This window comes from Panthera tigris, chromosome C1 (assembly GCF_018350195.1).
Source record: "Panthera tigris isolate Pti1 chromosome C1, P.tigris_Pti1_mat1.1, whole genome shotgun sequence".
NCBI classification, from domain to species: Eukaryota; Metazoa; Chordata; class Mammalia; order Carnivora; family Felidae; genus Panthera; species Panthera tigris.
This window is the reverse complement of record NC_056667.1, coordinates 211,402,985-211,429,693: the sequence shown is the minus strand read 5'-3', so window position 1 is coordinate 211,429,693 and position 26,709 is coordinate 211,402,985. Positions and strand designations below refer to the sequence as shown.

The 26,709-nt window shown below is 37.4% G+C and overlaps 1 protein-coding gene across 1 annotated transcript in view; it reads right to left on the bottom strand.

Moving 5' to 3' along the window:
- PSMD1 (proteasome 26S subunit, non-ATPase 1) overlaps positions 1-26,709 on the bottom strand; it is a 93,609-nt gene that overhangs the window by 8,083 nt on the left and 58,817 nt on the right. The window contains exons 17-23 of the mRNA XM_042995608.1: positions 22,736-22,850; positions 18,323-18,439; positions 10,867-10,969; positions 5,502-5,671; positions 3,433-3,525; positions 1,787-1,873; positions 869-1,015 (exon numbers count right to left, since the gene is read on the bottom strand). Coding sequence (XP_042851542.1) covers positions 869-1,015; positions 1,787-1,873; positions 3,433-3,525; positions 5,502-5,671; positions 10,867-10,969; positions 18,323-18,439; positions 22,736-22,850 — 832 coding nt within the window. The remainder of the gene's footprint in view (positions 1-868; positions 1,016-1,786; positions 1,874-3,432; positions 3,526-5,501; positions 5,672-10,866; positions 10,970-18,322; positions 18,440-22,735; positions 22,851-26,709) is intronic.

The window sequence follows — 26,709 nt, the reverse complement described above, 5'->3', positions numbered from 1 at the left end:
GGAGTATAAACTCAGTTCTACCCAATTCTAGCTCTTCACCACTAAATACAGCCATCTATCCCTGTCCTTCTCTCCTCTAGCCGATAATCTAGTTAGTTAAGACCTTGGCTCACAAGTGTAGGTAAGAGATGCCTTCCACTCACCACTATCAGGGACCACTTTCAAGTTGATGAGAATGGGTTTACTTTTTTTTTTTAGAAATCTCATCTATGGCACTGTAGACAGGCCCAGGATCTGGATATATTAAATGTGTCTACTAATAGCTTTGTTTTCCAGTTATAAGAATGTGGGGGGAAAAAAAGACATTTTCATGCTCAAATTATTGTTCAGTGTTTCTAACCTGAAACATTCTTCCTTAGAATAAATTAAATGGCAGAAAGATCCTTTTCAAATTGTAAAATTCAATGCTCTAAGTGCTTGTGTATTAACTGTTATCACCTTATTCACTCTTTCATTCCTGAGTTAGGTATAATTCTTATTTTACAGGAGAGGAAACTGAGGCAGAGAGAGGTTTAGTATTAGACTTAAGGTTACATAGGCTGTAAATGGTAGAGTCAGGATTCAAACTCAGGATGTCTGGTCCTGGAGTCTATGCTGACCTCATAGCTATCACCATGCTGTATTAGGAACTTCTATTATGTAAGCCTCTGGTAGATGAAGGATGCTTGTAGGGTTACCCAAAGGAAAAAAAAGATCTCTCCCAAATCTATATGAAATGGAAGGGAATGTCCTCTCTTTTGCTACAAGACTGATTTGTTCTAGAGAGCTTTCTCCAATGCTTTGGAGATTTATCCTCCTCTATCAATATGTCATTGTTCTACGAATTAATATCCCACTGGCATATAGCTAAGGGCCATAGATAACTTACTGGTTTGAAAGGCTGGTATCTACAGGTCTCTGGCATGGTCAGGACCTTAAGCTGGGCAGGCATAACTCGGGCTGGGTTATCCAATAACTGGAAGTTTGGCTCAGGTTCTTTTTTCTTCTCTTTTTCTTCCTTTTTTTCTGCTTCGTCCTGGAAAATATGAGAAAATAACCCAACAAAGGTTTACTTCTCTTCCACATCACTGAATAACGTTTGATAAATTTACTGAGCAACTCCTTTTTAAAATTTTTTTTGAAGTTTATTTATAGTGAGAGGGACAGAGACAGTGTGAGCAGGGGAGGGGCAGAGAGAGAGGGAGAGAGAGAGAATCCCAAGCAGGCTCTGCACTGTTAGCACAGAGCCCGACGCGGGGCTCGAGCTCACGAAATTGTGAGATCATAACCTGAGCCGAAACTGAGAGTTGGATGCTTAACCAACTGGGCCACTCAGACATTCCTTTTACTGAGTAACTCTTAGGTACAAAAGGTAGCTAGGATTAGATGTAATGAAAATACAACTAAAGTCATACCAGACTCAGGATGGACAGGACAACTGTGCTTAGGGGTGAGAATGCTATGTAACTTGGTTTTAAAGGATAAGGAAGTTTTTCTACCAGGAGAGACCATAAAAAGAGGGTCTATTTAAACAAATGATATTCTCTTTGCTTGAAAGGGCCTTTTTTCTCCCAACATCATCTCATTGTCTGAAAATTCTACTCTGCCCTTCAAAACCCACTTTAGTTGTCATTTCCTCCAAGAACTCAACTCTCTTCCAATTAAAACTTTAGGAGTCTCTATGCTTGGAACGGGATACTTACTTAAAGGAAGCCAAGAGCAAGGTATGGAAATGTTCAGTTACGAAGAACCTGGACCATGATAAAGATAGATATATCAACCCACATGATCACCAAATTATACTTACAACTTCCATTTTCTCCTCCTCTTTTTTTTCTTTTTCTTTTTCCTTTTTTTTAGCCTTGGCAGTAATAGATAACACAGCAGTGGAAACCTAGAGGAAGTGAACATGGTAAATCGTAGTCTCTTACCTACAAGGTACAAGCCCACAGAGAAATCAGTTCTATATAACTTTGTTTCCTGGAAGTAAGTATCATAAATAACAAAATAACCAGGGAATAAATGGGAAAAATAAGCAGGACATTTATTCATATAATTTTCTACTATAGTCCTCAGGTGATTCTTTAGTTCCTAGAGGCCTGCATCCAATATAACTCTTATTATTACTACTTTTTTAATCTGTAGTCTACCTTGGATGTGGATTTGCTATTATGAGATTCTGAGATATTTGGGTGCTGCATACATTTTTACTTTATAGGGAAAGCACTAGAAAACATAAAAATTTCCTCCAAACTTGGTCATAAAGATCCTGTTACTGAATTAGATGCTCTACAATTGTAATACACAGTGGGTGAATGGTTAGCCTAGAACTACCCTTCTTGATGGGTCTTGCTAAAATCGAAGGTAAAACAGGGACTTTGAAGGCTGGCAGTATTGGTATAAGCTGGTTTTGTTTCAGACCTAAAAGCTGGGGGTCTGAAACATAGCTGATGGAACAGGATGTTGTCGTCAGAGATATTCATCACCCACCACCCTCAAATTTGGTCAGTTGTATAATTATCCCCACTTACAAAGTTTACAGCAAATAATCAACTGGCTAATACAGAACACTGTTGAGAGGAAGAAAAGTATTTTCCTTAGTATAAGGTATCAAAAAGGATAATTTTACTGAGAAAACTTCAGGGGCAAGTGCAGCTCTCTAACTCACGATAGTTTGATTTAACACACATCAGTGAGCATTCTCATACATTGCTGTTAGTAGCATAAGTTGGTTATATCCATTTTGAAAGGAAGTTTAGTTAATATCTATGAAAATAAATAATGTACATTACTTCTAATCAATCACATCTAAGATCCTAACCTATAGATATACTCGTACAAGTGCACAAACATACATGTATAAAGACTTTTATTCTAGTCTCATTTGTAACAGTGACAGATTAGAAACCACCTTAAAGTGTTCATCATGCGAGGAACTGAGAAGACAGATAATGGTATTGTACATAAAGGGAATGCTCTGCAGCAATAAATGAGACCCATATACACTGAAAAACTTAGATTCTTTTAAAAATTTTATGTAGGCTCTACACCCAAAGTGGGGCTTGAGCTCATGATCCTGAGATCAATCAAGTTGCATGCTCTACCGACTGAGCCAGCCAGGCGTCCCCTAAAGATTAACTGTTAAAGTGAAAACAATAAGCTGCAGAACAGTGTGTCAACAATTATTTGTGGCATAAAAAGTACTGACATGTGCAGAGAAAACATTTGCAAGGATTCACAAATTATGATTCCTGTGACGTGGGACCTGAATGACCAGGAGAGAAAAAGGGCTTTTACTTTACATTCTTGTGTAATGTTGGATTTTACCATAAGAAGTATTACTTTGAAAATATCTAATTTAAAACATTAAAATATTTAAAACAAACCCAAGTAAAACACTAAGCAGCTTCTATATAGAAGTACAAATGCTGCTCAAGGGAACAAAGAACCTACCTTTTCCTTTTCTTTTTCTTTTGGTACTTCCAGAGGGGCAGGATATGCAAATGTGGATGGTTTACAGTTTGATTTATACTGAACTTTCGGCATCTGAAGAAATAAAAGTTTTTCTCCTTACATTAAAATAACCCAAATCAAGATTTAAGTATTTTATGCTCTTAACAAGAACACAATGCAAAGGAATGCCAGAAGTTTCGATCTAGGCTAAATGTTCTCTTACAAAACTCCCTTACAGGCATCTGTCTTCTTCACTGAATTTGTTTTTAGGTGCTTTACAGAACTACCTGCAGTTCCTTAGACTTTTCTGAGGCTCTGTGCCTGTTCATGGGCACCCCCTTGATCTCATCTCTACTGGCCACGCACCCTGCTTCGTAAGTCTCACTCATGGTGTGAGCATCAGATCAACGGTTACCTCCTTTGTAAAGTGTTCTTTGATTAGTTAGCCTGCACACCTAACTTCCATGTACCTTCCTTATACCACTCTAACAATCTATACAAGTCTGAACACGGTTCCTATACCATGTAATCACTCCTTATAAGAGCCCAACATGAGCCTGATGAAAAAGTCAGCTTCACACTACTTAGTGATTAGGTTTTAAAGTTCTCTAGTCTGAATTTTTCCCTATTTACCCAATTTACACTGACAGAGAATGGTAACTGGCATCATATTTACAGGATAAGAAATCTTGTCTTTTTTTAAGTTTATTTATTTTGAGAGAGACAGAGAGTGCGAGCAGCGGGAGCAGAGAGAGAGAGAGGGAGAATCTCAAGCAGGTTCTGCGCTATTAGCATAGAGCCCAACACGGAGCTCAAACTCACAAAACTCTGAGATCATGACCTGAGCCGAAATCAAGAGTCAGACGCTCAAATGACTGAGCCACCCTGGCACCCTTGGAATCTTGTCTTTTTCATTCTACTTTCCTTATAAAGAACGGAAAACAGAGATCAGAAGATTGTGTGCTAGAGGGAAAAGTCCCTACAGATTATACAGGATGCTTCACCACAATGTTAAAGGTTAAAGGTTAGGGACTGGAGAACCTAAAGATTCTTGTTTGGAAAGAATATTTACAAATATTTGCTCAATATTTACAAATGTGAGTAGTTTTATATTGCAACACTTAAAGGATAAATGACTGTATAGCTATACCGGGGGGGGGGGGGGGGGGAGTCAATTGGATGAAATACTCAATCTTCATCAGCTATTTTCTGGTCCCAAATTTTTCCACTTTGAAAATTTAATAGAACATTTTAACAGAAGTGATGACCAGATTTAAGAGTTATTTGAAGGTCAAAAGGCTCTGAGAAGATGGAAGAACAAGAAGGTGAATCATCAGGCCACAGGATTAGGAAAGACCTAAGCACAAACCCCACTAAAAAAACATGGACGGTGTGATGACAGGGGATGTATCACTTCCAGTCCTTGACTTATGTGACTAGTTTCTCTCTGTCAGATTCCTTGGCTTCTCATTGTTGGTCTTGTTTTCTGCCACTACCAGAGACATCCTCCTATTTTGCTTTTCCCTTTAGAAATAATCCTTTCTTCCATCAAATACTCTAGCATCATACAACTCTGAAACATGGCCCTGCCTCAAAGCCTCGCTCCTTATTAAGATTTAGTTCAGGTCCTCTTTCTTCCTTGCCCAGATGATTGCAATAGCATTCACTGTAATGGATTTCCACGGACACCAGAATGAGGTTTCTAGAGTGCGAACCTCATCATGTCATTTATCTGCAAGAAATCCTTCAACGGCTCTTACAGAACTTCAGTATTAAATAAAATTGGTAAGAGTGAGCTATAAAACCTTTTCGTATTTTTAAATTTGCCTCCTTTCTTACCATTCCCTCTCAACTGATTCATCTAAGGTTACACAGTTAGTAAGGAGACCTGATTTTCAAAACTTCCACTGACACACTCCACTCAACAAGGTGATGACTCAATTTGAAGGGGAAACAAATATTGGTGAGATGCCAATTCATCTTTAAAATTTCATGAAAATCCTTGTGAGTGGGTGATTAGGTAGGATACAGTGAAGACACACTATAAACGTGAAGTCTTACAAACATACCTTTAAGTCCTTGTTAAGGCCAATGACACAGGTAGGGGTATAAGCCAATGACAGGAAGTGTGAAAGAGGAAACCAGAACCAGAACTGGGTAAAGACAAGGACGCCAACTACAGAAGGCATATGGGTGTGCCCAGTCCTGGACTGCAAGGAGATTGTGACATTATGACCACCTGTAGAAAAAGAGAGAAACCATGAACATGAAACCAGTAGGGCCATAATAAAGATTTCTAAGCACTGCACTACGGAAGCATTTGGTGATTATTTTAAGCATACAGTTCACAAAATATTATATGGAGTAGCTGGAGTTTGTTAGCCAGTGAATTATCTAGGGTCTCCAAAACTGAAGTGCTGTATTTTACAGCACTAGACCTTCATTCTGTATAAGTAGGCATTTTCCAAAAACTAAGCCTAAAGGATATAAAAACTGAATGCTAAATATTAAAAAAATTTTAATATTTATTTTTGAGACAGAGAGACAGACAGACAGACAGAGCATTGAGTGGGGGAGGGGCAGACAGACGAAAACACAGAATCCGAAGCAGGCTCCAGGCTCTGAGCTGTCAGCACAGAGCCTGATGTGGGGCTCGACCCCACAAACCATGAGATCATGACCTGAGCTGAAGCTGGACACTTAACTGACTGAGCCACCCAGGTGTCCCACTAAATTAAATATTAGTCTACATTCTACACTGGGGCTTTTAATGCTAACAAAAAGTAAAATTTCAGTACACATATTTGCAAACAATAGCAAAGAGGCAAGAGGCAGATGTTGTTTGCTTAGTTTTACTCTTTCTGCTTTAGTTATGTCTGAAAGTAGATTGCTCCAACATTTTAACTAGCCTTATGACCTTGGACAAATGACTTTATCTCTTAAAGTCTCTTTTCCCATTGGCAATATGAAGGTTTGAACTTGAGCACTTGAACTAGAGTACTATCACTAACAAAAGAAAAATTTTAATCTCTAATCCTTGATTCAGATGAAATTTTTTGAGGACGCACAATATGTGAAACAATGAAACCAGAGCTAATTCTATGTAATCAGAAGTTTGAGCTGTTGAGAGTATTATGGCTCAGAGCCTGTCCTGTTCGCCCATTCCTTGCCACATCTCCTAGACTATCCCTTGAAGGAGTGCAGAGAAACAGTTTGAAAACTAGTGAACAAGAGCGAAGATCCAACCATCAGTTAGACAGCTGGATCATTATTGGGCCCTTGAAAGACTAAGAATCTAAGGCTAATAGGGGTTGAAAAGTTGAATGCCTTTAGGAACCAGTCAGGCAAACAAATAAGAAAACTTGGATTGGAAGCAATGGGACATTGAGGCAAATGGAAAGTTCATGTCATATTCAGAGAGGACATGTTACCAAGGGTGTAGGTCCAGGGTCACTAGGTAATTTTGTTTTTAAAAGCAGATTAGAATCTGGATTTTGTCCAATATTTTGCACACTTTGTTAGGCACGCAAAACAAAACATGTTTAAGTCCGATGTGGCCCACAGGCTGCTGTGTTGGAAGACTCTATATAAAGTATTAGTGCTGGACCCCAGAACTTTGAGACCCCAATCTTTTAGTTTATATAACATAGCCTATAAATGGCGCTTGTCTGTGCCTAGTCACCATCCTAATTGAATTCCAATTCTGGATCCCTACTGCTCACATTTCACTTTTTTTTTTGGAGATTTTATTTTTAAGTAATCTCTATACCCAACACGGGTTCAAACTTACTACCCGAGATCAAGAGTCACATGCTCCTCCAAGTGAGCCAGCCAGGCGCCCATACATTTCACTTCTTTAAACCTCAGTCTCTCCCAGATGCCTCCATATTAGAGTCAGGAAGTACTAATTCTACTACACTAAGAAGCACTTTAATTTTTTATAAGAATCGGGGTTCAATTGTTCAACCAAATAACCTAGATTTTATCTGGAAAAAAAATCAGGTATACTTTGTTTTTCCAACAGGAATGAGTTATACACATTTATTGTCTGCTTGTACTTTTCTCTACTCAACCTCCCCCACTCACTGAATGCTTACAATATATACTGAGAATCTTGAACAAAATGCTGAAAGCGATCCTGAGGAGTCTCTAGTCTAGTGGGGAAGACAGATAACTAGATAATTAGACCAGAGCAGGCAAGCATTAGGATAGAAACCTGTGCACTAGTGAGAACATACAGCTAAGCATGCCTTGGCACCTACCCCAACATGAGGCTGGGCAGGGTAGAGCAGAGGGGAAGGCTTCCTAAAGAATGTGATCTTTGATTTAAGTTTTGAAGCTGAATTCCCTTTTATTTCAATGAAACCCATTTTCTTCAGACTTAGAAACTAAACTAGCTTTCTGTTCTAACAGTCGGGAGATTTACTACAAAACAAGAAAGAGTTTGTCCTATTGATAGTGTTTACACAGTTTTGCAAACTTCAACCATAAACCTTAATTTTTGGCTTTTCTCCTCGAAGAGACCATATCATTGAGTGAATGCTCAAACTTCAGTCATTCCTTTGAAGTTGCCCTCCAGATTTTCTCCATTACCACTAACTTCTGAGAGCCAGAATACATGACTACACATTTTTTCTAATGCAGTTGCAGCCTAGTTTGTAGGGGGACAGGACACTGACAAAGTAGAAAGGGGTGACAGAATAATTATGTTTGTAATAGTGAACACGACACTACAGAACCTTTATATACTAAATGACACTAAAATAAGTAAGGCAAAAAACATAAATAAAAAGAGAAATGCAAAAAAAGCATCAAAACTTGACTGGTCCATAACAATTCAAAGAGATATTCACAAAAGGAAGTGAAGGGAGAAAGGCCTGAAAGAGTAAGGAAGAGGGGAGAGAAAGGACTTCCAGTAAAGACAGCGAAATGAAGCCGAAACAAGAGAATTATCCTCCCCCAGTTTTTTTGTTTTTTTTTTTTTAATTTTAGAGAGAGGGCAGAGTGGGGGAAAGGGGCAGAGGGAGGGGAGGAGGAGTGGGGGAGAGAAAGAGCAAGAGAGGGAGAGACAGAGTGAGAGCAAGAGAGGTAGTGCGCATGTGCGCATGAAATAGAGAGAGAGAGAGAGAGAGAGAGAGAGAGAGAGAGAGAGAGAGAGAATGAGAATCTTAAGCAGGCCTGAGCTGCTTGACCTGAGCTGAAATCAAGAGTTACACACTCAACCGACTAACCAACCCAAGCACCCTTATTTTCCCCTAATTCTTAACAAACAACTCTGATATAGCAGAAACCAGCAAGAAACCATAGTAGCTCTGAATGAACAAGTAAAGGGTTGTAGTGTAAAAGTACAAACTTCAAAAACTGCAGCCAAAAAATAAATGAATACATAGAAGATTATGGAATAGTAAAATGTTACTCCTAAACCCTACTTAAAAACCAATTATCCAAAGTAGCCAATCTCAAATGGCTACATACTGTATGATTCCAACTATACAATACTCTGGACAAGGAAAAACTAAAGCTACAGTGACAGTAAAAAGTTCAGGGGTTGCCAGGGACTGTGTGAAAGGAGGGAGAGATGAAAAGGTGACACAGAGGATTTTTAGGACAGTGAAACTATTGTGTATGATGTAATGGCGGATATATATTTATGCATTTGTCAAAACTCATAGAAAGTGAACCTGAATGTGGGATGCTTGGGTGGCTCAGTCGGTTAAGCGTCCGACTCTTGATTTCAGCTCAGGTCACGATCCCAGGGTTGTGGGATCGAGTCCCATGTCAGGCTATGTTCTGAGCATGGAGTCTGCCTGGGATTCTCTTTCTCTCTCTCTCTGCCCCTCTCCCCACCTTGTGCACTCTTTCTCTCTAAAAATAAAAAAAAAATGAAATTAATGAAATTAAAAGAAAAAGAAAGTGAACCTGAATGTAAACTAGGGACTGATAAAATCCAGCTAATTAAGTGTCAAGCCGTAGTACAGATACCCAGGAAAAAGCAGCAGTAAATAAAGAAATGGTGATGAGCACTGAATCCATTCAAATATGGAACTAAGACTAAACTGTGAGAATTACAATTTCACAAGAGGATGTAAGCATTATAAACCATGACAATATAAAAATATTAGAAGGTGATGAAGAACAAGGAAGAAGAAATTATGACATGTCAATGTCTGTATTATTCATATATGGGAGAGAATCGATACCACTGAGAACTGAAATGTTTTACTAAAGTATCTATGGAGTATTTTCCTTATTTATATACAGCTACAAAGAACTGTCTTTAAATTAAAAAGACACAAATAAATTGTGCCTTAACCACTAAAAATTTAAGCAAAAAACTCTTTTTGGACAATGAAAACAAAACAAATACCCCCATGTGACAATGGATTAAAAGAGAAGACTATCTGCCTCAAACATTTAGGGAGAAAAAAAAAAAAAAACTAACTAACTCCTGAGAAAAGAGAGAAAAAGCAAATAAAAGATTTCAGCAAAATGAAAAGAATTTAGGAAGGAAAAAAAGTAGCATCAGCAAAGAAACATAAAAAGAAATCTCCGGCAAATATAATCAAGAAAACACTCTCAGCAAGTGAAAACCTGGAGAGACTAAGAAAACTTTAAAGACATAAAAGGACTGCAACTTCTTTTCCTGACCTCCTACAGAAATATACATGCAATTCTACCTGACCAAGAAACGACTGACTGTAGTAGCTATGGCTGAGAGTGTTTTCATTAGAAGATATACAGATGGCTAATCAATTTGAGAAAATATTCATTGAGTAACAGAACTGTTATGAAAACCTTGAGATACTATTCTTCACAGCTTTCAAATTAGCAGAGATCCAGGTACTAGAGCACACGCTTCTACCTTGGAAGGGTAGCCTGTCTCTGACATCAAGCATAATGTAGAGGTGAAGAGTGTGAATTCAGGAGCTAGATGGCGGTTACACTCTATTTATTAGGTAAATATTCCATACATCCCATTTTAAGATGATTTGGCTGCTAGAATTTGTCTAAAACCTATTTTTTTTCTCAAAATCTTTCCAGTGTCAACTTGTTTCAAATTGACATATACTAAGAAAATTAGAGAAAAAAAATCCACACTGAGCACTTTATTAAGTGATAGGTACTGTTTTAAAAGCTTTACATGGATTTTTAACCCTCCCAACACCACAAGGTAGACTTTACAAGACAAGAACATAAACATGGGGGAAAACTTCTCAAGGTTATACAGCTACTACTATAAAGGGCCTGGGACTCAAACCCTAACAGTCTGCACGCTTAACAACTCTACTAAAGTATTTCTATGAATTCTAGGCTCCACATTTTCTACAGGAATAATTTCCCCCAGACTCAATTTCTACTATGTCATAGAGCACATAGTTACTTCAATAGGTTTAGTTTAAATAGATTAACACATCTGGAAGATTTAACATTTACCTGCATCCAGTATGCCCTGGGCCAAAATAGCGCCAAACTTGGCCATGACATCATCATGTTTATCATTGATAACTTTGGAATACAGCTGTCTGAACTGATTCACCTGTATGAACAAGAAAAAGAATTATAGTCCAATTCTATACATTTGCGGTGTCATTTCAGAACAGGGAATAGAGTGCTCAAATTATAATGAAACTTGAGTTCTGAATTTTACAACATTTAAAATGAGAGAGAGATAAACCAGACTTGAAAGCAGAAAAGTTCCATGGCTGAAATCATGGGTGTTATGACTTTTCTTGTGTGGGAGTACCGGTTCTGTTTTCAATCCTCATTCCACAGTGGATGATTCACACTCATGGGAATGCTGAATGCGATTTCATATCGCACCACGGTTAGTCAGTAGGCTCAAACAGTTCAAGCAAACACTGAGGACTTCATTGTACTGTGAATTACAGCTATTTTGCTTACCATAACCACTACTAGCAGGCATAGTCCTTCAATTCTATCTTCAAATAAACTACCCTTTACTGAAGTTGTGTGAGGTATATTTTGGATTTAATGGATATGCACACATATTAATTTTTTGAGAATATGTCACAATAATTAGTCTCATCAAAAAAAAAAAACACCAAAATGGAACATGGGCTAACTTAGGATGGGATACCCAGTAATTTTGTTTGTTTCTTTATTCTTTTCTGTATTTTCTAAAATTAATATACATTACTTTTACAATTAAAAAAAATAGTTTATAAAATAAATATCATCAATGTATTTGTGATTCCTTAAAATCTGTTTGGGTGACAATAAAGGAACTATTTTACGCTTCTTCCAGGTCTTACACTTCTCTGTTTTCCCACCAGTGCTTTTCAAGTGGTAGGCACCCAGGAAGTCTGCTTGTTCAAGAAGCACATAATCAGGGAGCTCCCCAAATCTGCCAAAAGCAGAAAATATTGAATTTGAGTTTCCTAATATAATGACTTTATCTGCATTACATATTCTTTCAGAATCTCTTCCCTTCTTCACTTGCCTTGGTCTTAGAGGCCACACTGTGATACAGTGCAGGGTAATCTAGAATCAGACAACCCTGGCTTATAAATACCTCTGCTCCAATAAGCTGTTTAGGTAAGCTACTTAGATTTTACGAGCTTCAGTTTCGTCATCCCTACAGGGATTAGAGTGCCTACACCTTACACGGCTGCTGTTAGGACTACCTGATGTAAATATGTATGTAATGTAATGTGTAAAAGGCATTTTTGACTTCAATAGCATGGCCATCCTACCATACTAGGGCAGAATCCTACCAGTCCCCCTTGACTATGATCTTGGCAACCTAATACTGCTAACAAAACGATATTCCTTAAACATGCTTCCATTTTTTATTCACAGGCAGCAACAAAAGGTGATGGGAAAAACAATGAAGTCACTCTGCCAATACCTAGCAACTAACCATTAGTGAGCCATTTCTATCGGTCTTACTTTCTCTTAACTATAAAACCCAGCATGATTAGATCATTGTAAAATTCCCTTCTAGTTTTACAAATCCTAAGGTTTGATGCTTTTACTCTGGTTCAACAGGTCAAATTCCTTTGATTCTGAACTTATTTTAGATGAACACTTACATTACCTTATATAGGATGGAAATTTTATGTGCTAAAGGTTTATGAAATATGTCATGAACTTATAAAAAGAAACACTGGACAAAGCACTGTATGTACATTATGAGGAAGAATTTAAATATAAAACTACACCCAAAACAATAGGAAAACATTCAGTGAAACTTAAAGATGGGTAAAAAAAATCAACACAAATGTATAACAGGATTATCCAATTACTATTAAGTACACTACTTAAAGAGCTACTTTTATGTTTATCATTTAAACATTTTCCCCCCCTCACATTTTATTACTTATGCAGCAGTAACTTAATTCTCATGTTTATGATTCTTCAGAAAGCATTATTGTTTTGGGGCACTGAGGTGGCTCAGTGGCTCAGCCACTGGGGTAGCTCAGTCAGTTGAGTGTCTGACTCTTGATTTCTGCTCAGGTCATAATCTTGTGTTTCATGAGTTGATGCCCTGTGTGAGGCTCCATACTGACGGTGTGGACCTTGTTGGGATTCTCTCCCTCCCTCTCTCTCTGCCCCTCTGCTGCTCTCTCTGTCTCTCAAAATAAATAGATAGCTTAAAAAAATCTTAAAAAAATTATTTTAGTAGGTGAGGGCAGTTATCTTAAATTTGAAAGGCAAGTTTGAGATCATGTACTCCCTCTATTTACAGATGTGAAACTGAAGTAAGATGGGTGAAATGCCTGGTTTGCTTGTAATCACAAAAAAAACTAATTGCAACCATGGTTAGGATCATGATTTTCTGCTTCAATTTCATTGTTATGCATAGTATGGCGCCCCCATATAAAGTAGAATTTGTGGGAGAAAAGCATATTTATTTCCCATTTTATATTATGACAATCTCACAGAAAAGACAATTAAACTCTAGGCAATCCTGTGATCCATGCTTCCTACTGGGCATGATTATCTAAAAACCTACCTTTTCCAAATTCATGCATTTTTAACATTCATCATATTTTTAACTCTATACCTTATACGGCTGGGGGGGGGGGTGGTGGGAAATCACTCTCTGGAAAAAAAATGGGGAGAAGGGAATAAAGTTTTTTGGGGTCATTTCTGTTCGTACTTATCACCTGGGAATGTCTCCTTTCAATTTTCTTCTATTTTGCCAAATACAGAAATAAAGCAGCACACTGGCGATCAGTTTTAAAGTTGTTTTTCTTTTCCATGAGATTTCATCTCCTCTTATGACTTAAACTAGAGGTCTATAACTCCTTTCATGAAATCCTTGAGGCCAGATGAATTTTGGAATTCAGAATTCAGAAAGATAGCATTTATACATATACCCTACATTATGCAATACTCTCAATGGAGCATGGGGGCAATAAGTTATAATCAAACAAATTAATATTTTAAAAGCAGTTAAATGACTGAATATTAACACTAAATGGGATAAAGGCTATAGATGAGTTCATATTAGGTCAAGTTCTGCAGCCAATGAGTCCTTAAAAATTGTTTAATTTTTATGTTTTTGATGGAGCAAAATAGTGCATGAGTGGGGAAGGGGGAGGGGCAGAGAGAGAGAGAGAGAGAGAGAGGTAAGGACAGAATCCCCAGCACTTAAGCTCCATGCTCAGCAGGAAACCCGATGCAGGGTTCGACCCCACCAATGTGAGATCATGACCTGAGCTGAAATCAAGAGTCAAATGCTTAACTCACTGAGCCACCCAGATGCCCCCCAAATTGAGTCCTTAAAAATAAACAAACCTCTCTTCAATTTTCAGAGCTTTTTAGATTTTGGAACTGCAGATAATGGGCTATGACTTATATAATTTCTTTGTGGCTAGTCCCAAATCTCTTTGGTTCTGACTTTTTTCCTATGCTCTCATCTTATTTCCAGCTGACTTGCTAACATCTCAAACTCAACATGCTTAAAACAAAAAATGATCTTTATTCTTCTTTCAAGATATTGTCAATGCTACCATGATTTCCCCATTATCAATATGCCAAATGATGTTTTTAGCTCCCTTCGTAATTTTATGAGTATTATTTTGTTTATGGTAGTTGCTTGCAGCCCTTTCTTTATATTACCACTGACACTATTAGAGTCCAAGTTCCTACCTAAGGTGACAGTATGGTAATATATATTATTACTTATAGATGTGTTATGCTGTAAACTATCACCTTATAATACAAAATTTCATTCTTATAATTTCATCCTATAGAAGTTCAAACTTTCTCCATAGAAATACTTCTAGGTTACTATGATATTTCACAAAAGCCTCATCTACTTAAATTGTGATTTTAGAACTGCAAAAGCTTATCAAGCTTGGCCCAACATGATCCTACTGCCAAAAATGTACCTGTCAGTGGTGGGAGAAGCTTTCCCCCAGCAGGTAACCTCAGGCCAGGGGACATTAGGCCAGGAAGAGCACCAAATATTTTATTCCTACACTGTGATATTTTTATCTGATTCTATATATGATAATATGTATGTGTTCAAAAATGCTAAAGGTAGATTTCATTTAAAAAGGAAAATAAAAGATAGATCCTTCATAAAGAGTAGAGTTGGGTTCTTCAGAGAAAATAGTTCCAGGGACCTATAAAAGCACATTATTCTAGTTAAATGGTTCTGAATCTGGTGTAAAGGCTTTTTAAATTCGGTTTGTAATCACCCAGGGGTATATGCATGTTCCTGGGTCTACGTTGGTGAGCGTGAGTGAGCAAAAAACCAGCAGAAGAAAAGCAAAGATGCACTGGGATTACTTAAACCAAAACCATAACGTATCAAACTAAGCATTAAGACAGCATTCTGTAAACGGATGTGATGTATATCATGATTACATAAAACATTTCCTTTGGAACGTCTCATTGTGCATTTCATAAACTGAGAAATGTCCCTTTTGGATTCCTTTGAGGGGTGGTTATAGTTTGATGAAATTAGCACTTGATCTCCACTTTATTTCATGCACCAGTTTGCAACCTTGTGACTAGGACTCATAATCTTGAGAACTTCTCTTCAAGCTTAACAGCTTTTTCTTTTCAGCAAAATGTCACATACCACTCCAAAAGAATCTCAAGTTGTCTTGTTAGCAATTATCAGATAAAAGAGAAATGATATAAATGACAGTCCACAAAAGTCTTTACTGCATGCTTAATAGCAGAAAACAATGAAATAGAACTTAAATTTTAAGAATTCATGAGCTGAGTAATAGTTTCCCTCTAAGGAATAGTGTTTCCGGAAAACTGGAGCTTTATACTGCCATACACAGCTTTGCTTTCATAGTTGGCAGGGTATACATTTCACTTTCCCTGTGGAGTTTATATTAATGGCAATGGCTACCAGCTCTAACTGCATTTCAACATTCTTAATCAATACTCAGGATTCTGGTACAATCTGAAGATGGAAGTGTGCCCCATGTATTCACATCAGCTAAGACTTGGTTCAACAGTATTTTATGGAATGATTTTAAAAATGCGAATTAAATTCTGTATTTTTTCACTTTTTCTAAATGTGAGAAAGTTTTATTTATTAGAATAAATAGTTGAATGCTTTTTCAAACTACACAGCCTATATCCTACCCCACCCCCATTCTAAAGGACTCTGCCATTGTTGGTGCAGAGTTTATGATTGAAAAATCAACAAAATCCTACAGCAGAGGATGGAAAGATAGTAAAACATTTGTCTTGTTCACAATACAAATAACATGAAAGCAACATGCAAGGTCAAAGTGAGTAAGTATCTATATATTACTATTAGGGGAGGTGCATTCCATGGCCTAAACTTCCTTCTTTAATGACACTACTCAGTTGGATAACCTCCAGCTGATAAAGCTTAGAAGATCAAAAACAGAAATAAAAGATGCAAAAACTATTCATACTATAACTGCTATATTTAAAAATAAAAACCAAAAAGAAATGCAGACTCTTTAAAAGATGTTTATGTTTTAAAAGATATAATATATGAAGTAATATATTATTAAAACAGAATGAGAAGTTAGATTCTATTTTTGCAATAATACAATTTTTGGAAGTCTTACAAATTATTTTGACAGAAAGAGCAGCACTGGATAAATGAAATAAAAATGACAGCAAATGCTTAGAAATGGAAATCTATTAAACAAAGTTTCGTAAAATGAGAATGAATAATCCAGCATCGATGAGTTCTGGCAATTCTTCTCTTCTCCACCCGCCCCATCAATCTACTTTGCTGAAAATGAGGATGTTCTACACTTGGCAGATGAGGCAGAAGACAGTATACTAATGGTTTTTCCACTTGTTAATTTTGACTGTTTCTCAAACAGAAGCAAAATTAACACAAAACTATTAAATACCCTAATTTCAAGTTAACGAAAAGATCTGAAATTAGTGCATAAGCTCTACACATCTACTTAATATAGTAAACGTGGTAAGTTATAGTCCACGTGAATAAGATCTACGCATTTTCTGTCTCTGAACAAAATGAAACATTTTGGCTGAGGTGCCAATTTACATTAGATATTATACTCTTCACATGATGTCTAGGGGATTGTCATGAGGAAATTTTAAAATAGATGTCTCCGTGAGGGGAGTCATCCACAGGGTTTATCTGAGAACGGGACTGCAGGATATGTGAAGGGGATTTCTGTGGGTCTTTCCCCCTCACTCCAAGCCTAAAGATGGGCTTCAGAGGGATCGCTTAGAGAGCTTAATATGATCAGTGGTCACTGTGCATTGACATCTGACATGAAAAATAGGAGGCATTAGCTATCGATTGAGGTACTAGTGGAGAGGGAGTAGGACGAAGAGGAGGGAAAGGAAGACAGGAGGGAGCAGATGAAGCTGCACTAAGAGCCATACTTCCAGCTACAAGGGTAAATATGCAGGACTGCCTATGTGAACAGAAGGGGTCAAGAGGGAAACAAGGCCGTCCTGCAGCCATGTGAAACTCTGCCCAAAAGATCACCCAGGAGGGCAGTGACACTCTAAGAGAGTCTGGATGTACTCATTTCCTTTCCTTTCCTTTTTTTTTTTTTTTTTAAAGTTTATTTATTTTGGGGCACCCAGGTGGCTCAGTTGGTTGAGTGTGTGACTTCAGCTCAGGTCATGATCTTGTGGTTTGTGAGTTTGAGCCCCATGTCGGGCTGTGTGCTGACAGCTCAGAGCCTGGAGCCTGCTTCGAATTCTGTGTCTTTCTCTCTCTGCCCCTCCCCTGCTCATACTCTCTCAAGAATAAATAAAAATGTTAAAAATTAAAAAAAAAAATAAAGTTTATTTATTTTGAGAGAGAGACAGAGAGATAGTGAGCAGGAGAGGGGCAGAGAGAGGGAGAGACAGAATCCCAAGCAGGCTCTGTGCTGCCAGCACAGAGCCCAACACGGGGCTCGATCTCACGAACTACGAAATCATGACCTGAGCCAAAATCAAGAGTCAGGTGCTTAACCAACTAAGCCATCCAGGTGTCCCTGGATGTACTCATTTTCTAAACTGAGACTGGATATATCATATAAAATGAATGTAAGACTTTTTATTATCTTAGAAAGATGGGATCAAAAACTCATGGATCACCTGAGTCTGCATCCTGTATCAGAGGAACAAGTTATCCTACTAAATACATTTTAAAAGGACAGCAGTAGGCAAAAATTAAAGTTCATTTTTATGATTTCATCAATCTGTAAGTTTTAATTTTTCAATTATGGCTATATAGCTGAATTAGCAAACTGACTATAAATCTGTAAAAAATGCACTTAGGGAGTATTACTACATATTTAAAGTTTCCCCATTCTCACACCTTTTTACTTCCTGTAAGTTCAGTGTTCATCATATGTGAGTTACAAATGTCCTTAAAAGAACATAAGTTACTAAAGAAAAGCCTGCACCAGCTCTCTTCTACAGAGTTTTTTTGTTTGCTTACCTTTGGACAAGTGATTTCCGTCTGCTGGATCATGATGAGAGCTGAAGCTATAAGAGCTCCTTGCCTCACATAGTTCACAGGATCATTTGTCATCGGTTCTAGCAAATTAATTGCCTCCTGAAAGCATTAAAAAAACTTTAAATAAAGCTGGTATCGCTGGATTTTCAAATTAGTTACTGTCATTCTAAATCAGTGTTTTCATCTAACGTTGTAATAAGTTCATTAAAGACTACCTGGAACTGAGTATGCTTTAAGTTTCAATACAATTGATGGTAAGTGCAAAGGAAGCTTATAGAACACAAGCGCTCCTGTCGTGAAGTAAAAGAAGTCAAAAACAAAGTAACAGAAAATGAGATTAATGTTCGATAAACACCTATTATTTTCCAAGCACAGCAATATTCTATATGTGTTATCCCATATAGTTCTATTAATCCCAAAACAAACAAACAAAAAACCCACAACATAAAACCATCTTTATAAACAAAGAAACAGAGTAAGAAAGGTTAAGAAATTTGCCCAAAGCCATACAAGTAGAATGACTCCAGGCTAGTCTGACCCCAAAGCCTGGATTAAGTATCCAACTTCCTTCAAATACTAGGGTAAGGTAATGTCTTTGATGATTTTATAAGACCTACCTTAAAAAATTAAATTGATATTTACCAGGATTTCCCTAAAATCATATTCTTCAGAATAATCAGTCCTATGAAAAAAAGGATTCCTTGGTGAAATAAGTTTGGGAGTTCCTGTGTACTATATATCACCCCTCTTACAGATTCAAAATATATGCTGCTTATCAAATACTCTACAAATGTACATATCCTAGCAAAAGCTCCAAAAAGTCTTATTAAAGAAATCACTTGAACTTTGTATTTGTCCACTGTATTTGACCAAGAACTCTTTTGCCCTACTAACTTCTATTAACACCCTGTGGAACCTTAGTTAAGTGCCATGTTATAACATTCCTTCTAAGGTCCTTGGTAGGTATAAATCTAGAGGAACAGAGAAATGGGTTTACAAGATAATCAAACTTATTTCTTAATATAATATACCATTTCTTAAATATCCTTTGTTTCAAGGCCAAGGAAAGAAAAAGTTAAATCCTTTTTCTTGGGAAAACATTTTCAGTTTTCTTTACATGTGGATTTATTTATTTGTTTATTTATTTAAAATCAGTGCTGTTAACAGATACTATACACACCAGGTAAGTGTATTCTTTCTCCCCATTTCACTGAAAAATGTCATGACATTGTGCAAAGGAGCAAGTTTTTCAACTATTACTCATAATGCTGGCAATACTGTTTCTAAGATAGTCATGATACAAATATAACCAAATTTCCAGCTTGTAAGTTAAAAGACACTAACTTGGTCTTTGAGCTATGTGATATAACCTCAGCGATAGATATTTTAGAATAAACAGGTGTTTCAGGTTTTTAAGAACCAAACATAAAGCACCAAACCTTGGTCAGATAGGTACTGATATGGAGACCACACAAACTATCTAGAAACAAAGCAGACTTGCTTAGTAGGAGTAATAAAAATTTCTCATTGAATTAACTTGTTCAGATGCTGTGTCTCAAACAACATTTGCTCCTAGATATCATATTAAGGTTAGAATAATCTGGAAAGAAAAAAAATCTAACTTAAAATATTTAACTTATGAGGCCTGCCATAAATGTCTACTGAAGACCTGAGGGAGAAAATACTTTGAAAAACATCTATCTATATTTTTCCTTTGTTTACAGATGTATCCCAGAAAAAAAAAATGAAGGCCAATTTCTATAAACTGTATTTTATATACTCAATGATATTTGTATTTTATTAAAAAAAATTTTTTTTTTGAGAGAGAGAGAAAGACATCACATGTGACTGGGGGAGAGGGGCAGAGGGAGACAGAATCTTAAGCAGGTGCCATACTCAGGGCGGAGCCCAATGTGGGGCTTGATCCCATGACCTGGGATCCCATGATCTCATGACCTGAGGTGAAATCAAGAGTCAGATGCTCAACCAACTGAGCCACCCAGGTGCCCCTACCCAATGATATTTCCAATAAAACTGCAGATATATTCTCATGTAAGAAATTCTCCCCCAAAAGAAACAAAAGCATTTTAAAAACAAATCTCTGTGATGACACACTATGTCCAACTTGTTCACTATCATATCCTTAAATAATCTCCACCCCATCATTGATTTTTTTAAATTAAAATTTTTTATGTGTTTATTTATTTTTGAGAGAGACAGCGCGCGCGTGCGCACATGAGTGGGGGAGGGGCAGAGAAGAGCGAGACAAAGAATCCGAAGCAGGTTCCAGGCTCTAAGCTGTCAGCACAGAGCCTGACACAGGGCTTGAACTCATGAAAAGCGAGATCATCATGTCCTGAGCTGAAGTGGGACTATTAACCAACTGAGCCACCCAGGCCCCCCAGCCCCCAATCACTGGTTTGACAAATATTTAGTGAAACCTACTGTGTGCCAGGTCTGACCTTAGATTCCAGCAATGAACATTGTGTTCTCAGGGACCTTACAATTCAGTGGAGAGGAGACAGACAACAAATAAACAGGTGTAAAAATACGTTGGGTGGTGATAAGTGCCATGATGAAAAATAAAGCAGGGTAAGGAGATGAATGAGAAATACTGGAAGGGAATGTATCTCTATAAATTTTTATGTAATTCTTGTCACATGTAGTGAAAATGCCCATATTAATTCCTAGCTTCAGTAACATTTTACAGGACTAGTAAAAGTTATTAGTATCCAATACTAATACCCTTTATTTGAGAAAAAGTCAAGCAAATTAAAATTTAATTCCTGGATCAATCAATAAATACCTATGTTTTATTTTATCTAGTTTGGACAACAGAGGATAAAAAAATGATTCCTTCTGGGGCACTGGGGTGGCTCAGCTGAGTGTATGGCTAGCTCAGGTCACGATCCCATGGTTTGTGAGTTCAAGCCCCACATCGGGCTTGCTGCTGTCAACACAGAGCTTGCTTTGGATCCTTTGTCTCCCTCTTCCTCTCTGCCCGTCTCCGCTCATGCTCTCTCTCAAAAATGAATAAACATTCAAAGTGTTCTCCTTCTCTCTGATGTAAAGACATCAGAAGCATACCCTAATTATGTTCTTGTTCTAGATGTTCTCATTCTCGTTATGTTCGTGTTCCCTCATGCACTCCATTAAAACAAAAAAGTTTGGGGCGCCTGAGTGGCTCAGTCCTCAAGCATCTGACTTCGGCTCAGGTCATGATCTCACAGTTCGTGAGTTTGAGTCCCAGGTCCAGTGAGCTCGAGCTCCGCTTCAGGGGAGCCCTGCTTCTCTCTCTCTCTGCCCCTTGCTCATTTGCACCCTCTCTCTCTCTCAAAAAAAAAAAAGGAAAAAAAAGTTCAGCTTGGGGCAGTGGTCAAGGTGTGTCCATTTGTGTTATGAAAGGCAAAAAATATTATGATTAGGTCACTGCTATAAATCAAGAATACTTGTTTAAGCAACAGTGCATTTCTTTATGAATCTCATGATGAACTGTACTTTCCAATCATCTACTTATCTAACCCAACTCTTTATTTTGTCACTTTTGAGGACTTAACAAATATCAGGTTATCTGTTATGTTTGTGAGGAGAGATCAGGCAAATGGCACTTAAAGTGATTTGTTTAAAATAAAACAAAAAAAGAAATCAAAGCGGATTGATTTTGGTGCTCTTATACGAGAATTTTGATTTCCACACTACTAATCATGAAAATTAAACATGTAAATTACCATTTAAAATGACCAAATTCTTTAAAGAAAAAAGTATTTTATCTTTTTCTTTTTTGAAAGAAATCAATGCTCTCAAAGAGAAATTCAACAGCATGTCTCCATTATAGCCACCCCATGGAATGTGGTTTGTTCTATTTTAATTAAAAAAAATTTTTTTTTTAAATTTAAATAATCTCTGGGGCACCTGGGTGGCTTAGTCAGTTAACTCTGGCTCAGGTCATGATCTCATGGTTCCTGAGTTTGAGCCCTGCATCAGGCTCTGTGCTGACAGCTCGGAGCCTGGAGCCTGCTTCGGATTCTATGCCTCCTTCTCTCTCTGTTCCTCCCCTCCTTGAGCTCTGTCTCTCTCTCAAAAAATAAACAGTAAAAAAAATTAAAATTTAAGTACTCTCTATACCCAACACGGGGCTCAAACTCATGACCCCGAGATCAAGAGTCACACACTCTTCCAACTGAGCCAGGTAGGCTCCCCTGGTTTGTTCATAACTGGCTTTGAGCAATCCAGCATAGTAAAGTGAGGAAGGAAGTTCTGGTAAGCTTTGTGAGGCAAGTTTCCTCTTACAGATCACACCACACTTGTATTTTTGCAGCGGATGCATAAACTTCTCTGCGAGGGAAAACAGTCTGGTGCCAGGAAAGAACTGACCCCACCGGCTTTGGACTTTACCTTGTTTCCGGTACCAGCACAGCAGATGCCTAGGGCCATAGCAGCTCCATAACGCACGTGAGGATTGTAACTCTCTGACAACAATGAAACAACGCTGGGGCACTGTTCAGGGGTCCTGAGAAGAATAGAGAAAGTGAAGACAGTGTTACAGGTAAAATATTTTAAATCAAGATGGAAGAATTTTAACCAAATTTTTTTTAACTTATGGAAAACAATAATTATATTTCACACAGAAGTCGGAGAATTAAAAATCCACGGAATTCCAATTATTGACATTAAAAATCTATCTTCAATATTCAGAGAACATACACAAAGAAAGTGGAACGTATCAGTGATTCCTCAACCACAGCTCTGCCTTAGAGCATTACAGTCAATCCCTCATGCCTCCTCCATTGTGGAAAATAACCATGGGGAGCACACAATGCTCTACATCAATTCTTATATTTCCTGCTTACTGTGTTTTCAGAAGACAAAAGTTGTTACAGAGACTCGTATGTTTCCAAAGTGGAACACAAGATTTGAGTCACCCTGTATTACTGATTGAATATAAAATTGGTAAATATGCCTGAATAATGAAAAATTCTGTTTTCAATTATTTTTGTGTTGGTAAGAACAGAAACTGTTCTCTTCTCATCCTCTTCATATACTTCGGCCAAGACCAAAAAAATAGGATGACCCTGACTAATGAAGTACCTGACTCATTAAAAGACTACCCTGTTATAGTGATTACTCTTTAGGGGGCAGCAGGATAGGGGTAGTAACTAGAAATGAGTGTAAGGGGAATGTATGGGAGGCTGATAATGATCTTGAACTTGGGTGTGTGTTATACACTGTGTTTGTTCAGTTGTGAAAATTCATGAAGCTGTTGGCTGATTATGTGCATATTTTTGGATATTACATTCAATAACAACTTAAAAAAAACACTACCATATACTACATTTAATAAAAATCTTTTAAAAGACGATCTTGTTGTGAATGAAACAGTAATTACCTACAGACCAATTAAAATCTATAACTCTGTTTGAACTATCCTCTAGCCTCAAATTCTAGTAAGTGGCAAACTCAAATTTCAAATGGAATAGAGGCAAATTGATGAAAACCATCCAGAAAAGTGGAATTTTGCTACAAGAGAAAGTTGGATTATTTACTGCTTACAACAGAGTCCATCATTCTTTCTCGAAAATGTTCTCAGTTTGACTAAGTTTCCTAGTAGAAATAATCTATAAATAATACTAATGACAACACCATGGAGAAAAAATTTGGGGCTGTGAAAGATTCAGTGCACTAGGAAACAGAAGATCTGGGTTCTAGTCCTAGTTTTGCTAATTTCTTAGTATGTGACATTAGGCAAGTCACTTTCTTCTTTTTGTAATTACAGATAACTTTTTTTTTTTAATTTTTTTTTTTTTAACGTTTATTTACTTTTGAGACAGGGAGAGACAGAGCATGAATGGGGGAGGGTCAGAGAGAGAGAGGGAGACACAGAATCTGAAACAGGCTCCAGGCTCTGAGCTGTCAGCACAGAGCCCGACACAGGGCTCGAACTCACAAACCGTGAGATCATGACCTGAGGTGAAATCAGACGCTTAACCAACTGAGCCACCCAGGTGCCCCGATAACTTTTCTTTTTGCAGGAGTAATATAAAAAACAAAATGAGCAAATAATTAAAAATATAGTAATAACATACATACCTTCAGTTAATGCATAGTGACATAAATAACAATATGTTACATAAAAGGAAGCCATAAAGTCAGAAACCCATGTTCCAGTTCCTGTTTTGCCTCTAAACAGCTGAGATAATTTAGACAAGATTCAATGAACCAAACATTCTGGGCTTCCTTTCTATGTATGAAAAAAGAAGAATGGGACTAGAAGTTCCATAATGTCTGTCCCACTTTACAATTAGCTTTGGTTCATAGCTTTTAATGAACCAAACATCAAAGGTTTTCAATGTTCATTATTACAGGACATTTCTTCAATGAGAAATATTCCTATGAGACTTAAAGTGGTATTACACCAATACGTTGTTGGGAGAGTCATTCTGCAACTTATAGTTTACTTTTATTTAACTTTTATTTTTCACTCCTATTAGGCTAAGAACTTAGAGCTCTGTCCATAACTCGATACTAAAATTCTCTGACCAACTCAAGGATTCTGTCACCAAATTAATTACAAATAAAACCAACTCAAGACTGAACATATCCCAAGGGCTAATACTGTGTTTTCTATATATTTTATTTTCCATAAATTATTAGCAGAGTGCTTGATACTAAAGACAAAATAATTTTTATTATTTAGTAAAACGTAAAAGGAACCAAGATAAATTTATAGTTATAGACTTAAACAGTAAGTATTTTTACTAGGTTCAAAGCCTAATGGTTAATTAACCTCTGGCAGAGGGTGGGGTGGGGGTGGGGGCGGGAATCAAAACCTTCCCTGTTCCCTTGCCCTCTGAAGTTTATAATTTAGCTGCATAATCAAAAAAAGGGAAAGTTAACAAGTACCTGTGCTGCCCCATTAGGGCTAATTGAGTGTCTTAATTTTATTGTGCTTTAAAGTTCTCAGTAGGGAGACCACACAGAGGGCTAGGTAAAGCCTGCTTGAAAAAATGAAACACCAGTTGAAATAGGTACCTAATTCTTTTTTTAAAAGTTTATTTATTTATTTGTGGGGAGAGGGAGAGAGAGAGAGAGAGAGGGAGAGAGAGAGAGAGAGAGAGAGAGAGAGAGAGAGAGAGAGAGAGAGAGAGAGAGTCTCAAGCAGGCTCCGCACTGTCAGTGCAGTGGCCAATGCAGGGCTCAAACTCAGGAACCATGAGATCATGACCTGAGCCAGTTGGACACTTAACCATTTGAGCCACCCAAGTGCTCCAGTACCTAATTCTAATTTGTTGTTTCAGTACAATTTCTGGGCTTGTAGTCAACAGTCAACTTGCCAGCTTTATTATCTATACAAACTTACCGTAGAGCAGGAACTATGCAAGGGAATACGCACAAGTCACTGCTATATCATCTGATCATACATGCATATATGAACTCCTTTCTCTCAACATATTGGCTATTAACTACTGTTTCTTTACTGAATATTTTGTGCAACCTCAACATCAAATCATATTAATAAATCAAATGTTTTCAAGAATATGGTGTCTTTTTTCTAATCCTTCACTAGAGAAGGAAAAATACGGCAATATAAGTATATAGGCAGAAACACTGTTCTATGCACATGGGGTCTATCACACTGGCAATCTGCTGAGGCCATAAACCTCAGGGTAGTCCTTCGGTATAACTGTGAATTTATAATTCTCACTAGGTTAAGTGCCATAGGAATAACATAATGACAAAGGAATTAAGAATACAGGGGCATCTGGGTGGCTCAACCTGTTAAGCGTCTGACTTTGGCTCCAGTCATGATCTCACAGTTGGTGAGTTCAAGCCCCACAAGGGGCTCTCTGCTGTCAGCGTGGAGCCTGCTTCAGATCCTCTGTCCCCTTTCCCTTTTGCCCTTCCCCTGCTCTCTCTCAAAAACTAAACTTTAAAAAAGAATTAAAAAAAAAAAAAAAAAAAGGATATACACTCTGTTACCCCAAATAGCCAAAGTAATGTTGAAAAGGAAAATCAAAACTGGAGGCATCACAATTCTGGACTTTACGCTGCATTACAAAGCTCTAATCATCAAGACAGTATGGTACTGGCACAAAAACAGACACATAGATCAATGGAATAGAATAGAGAACCCAGAAATGGACTCACATATGTATGGCCAATTAATCATCAACAAAGCAGGAAAGAATATCCAATGGAAAAAAGACAGCCTCTTCAGCAAATGGTGTTGGGAAAACTGGACAGCAACATGCAGAAGAATGAACCTAAACCACTTTCTTACACCATACACAAAAATAAACTCAAAATGGATGAAAGACCTAAATATAAGACAGGAAACCATTAAAATCCTACAGAAGAAAACAGGCAACAAT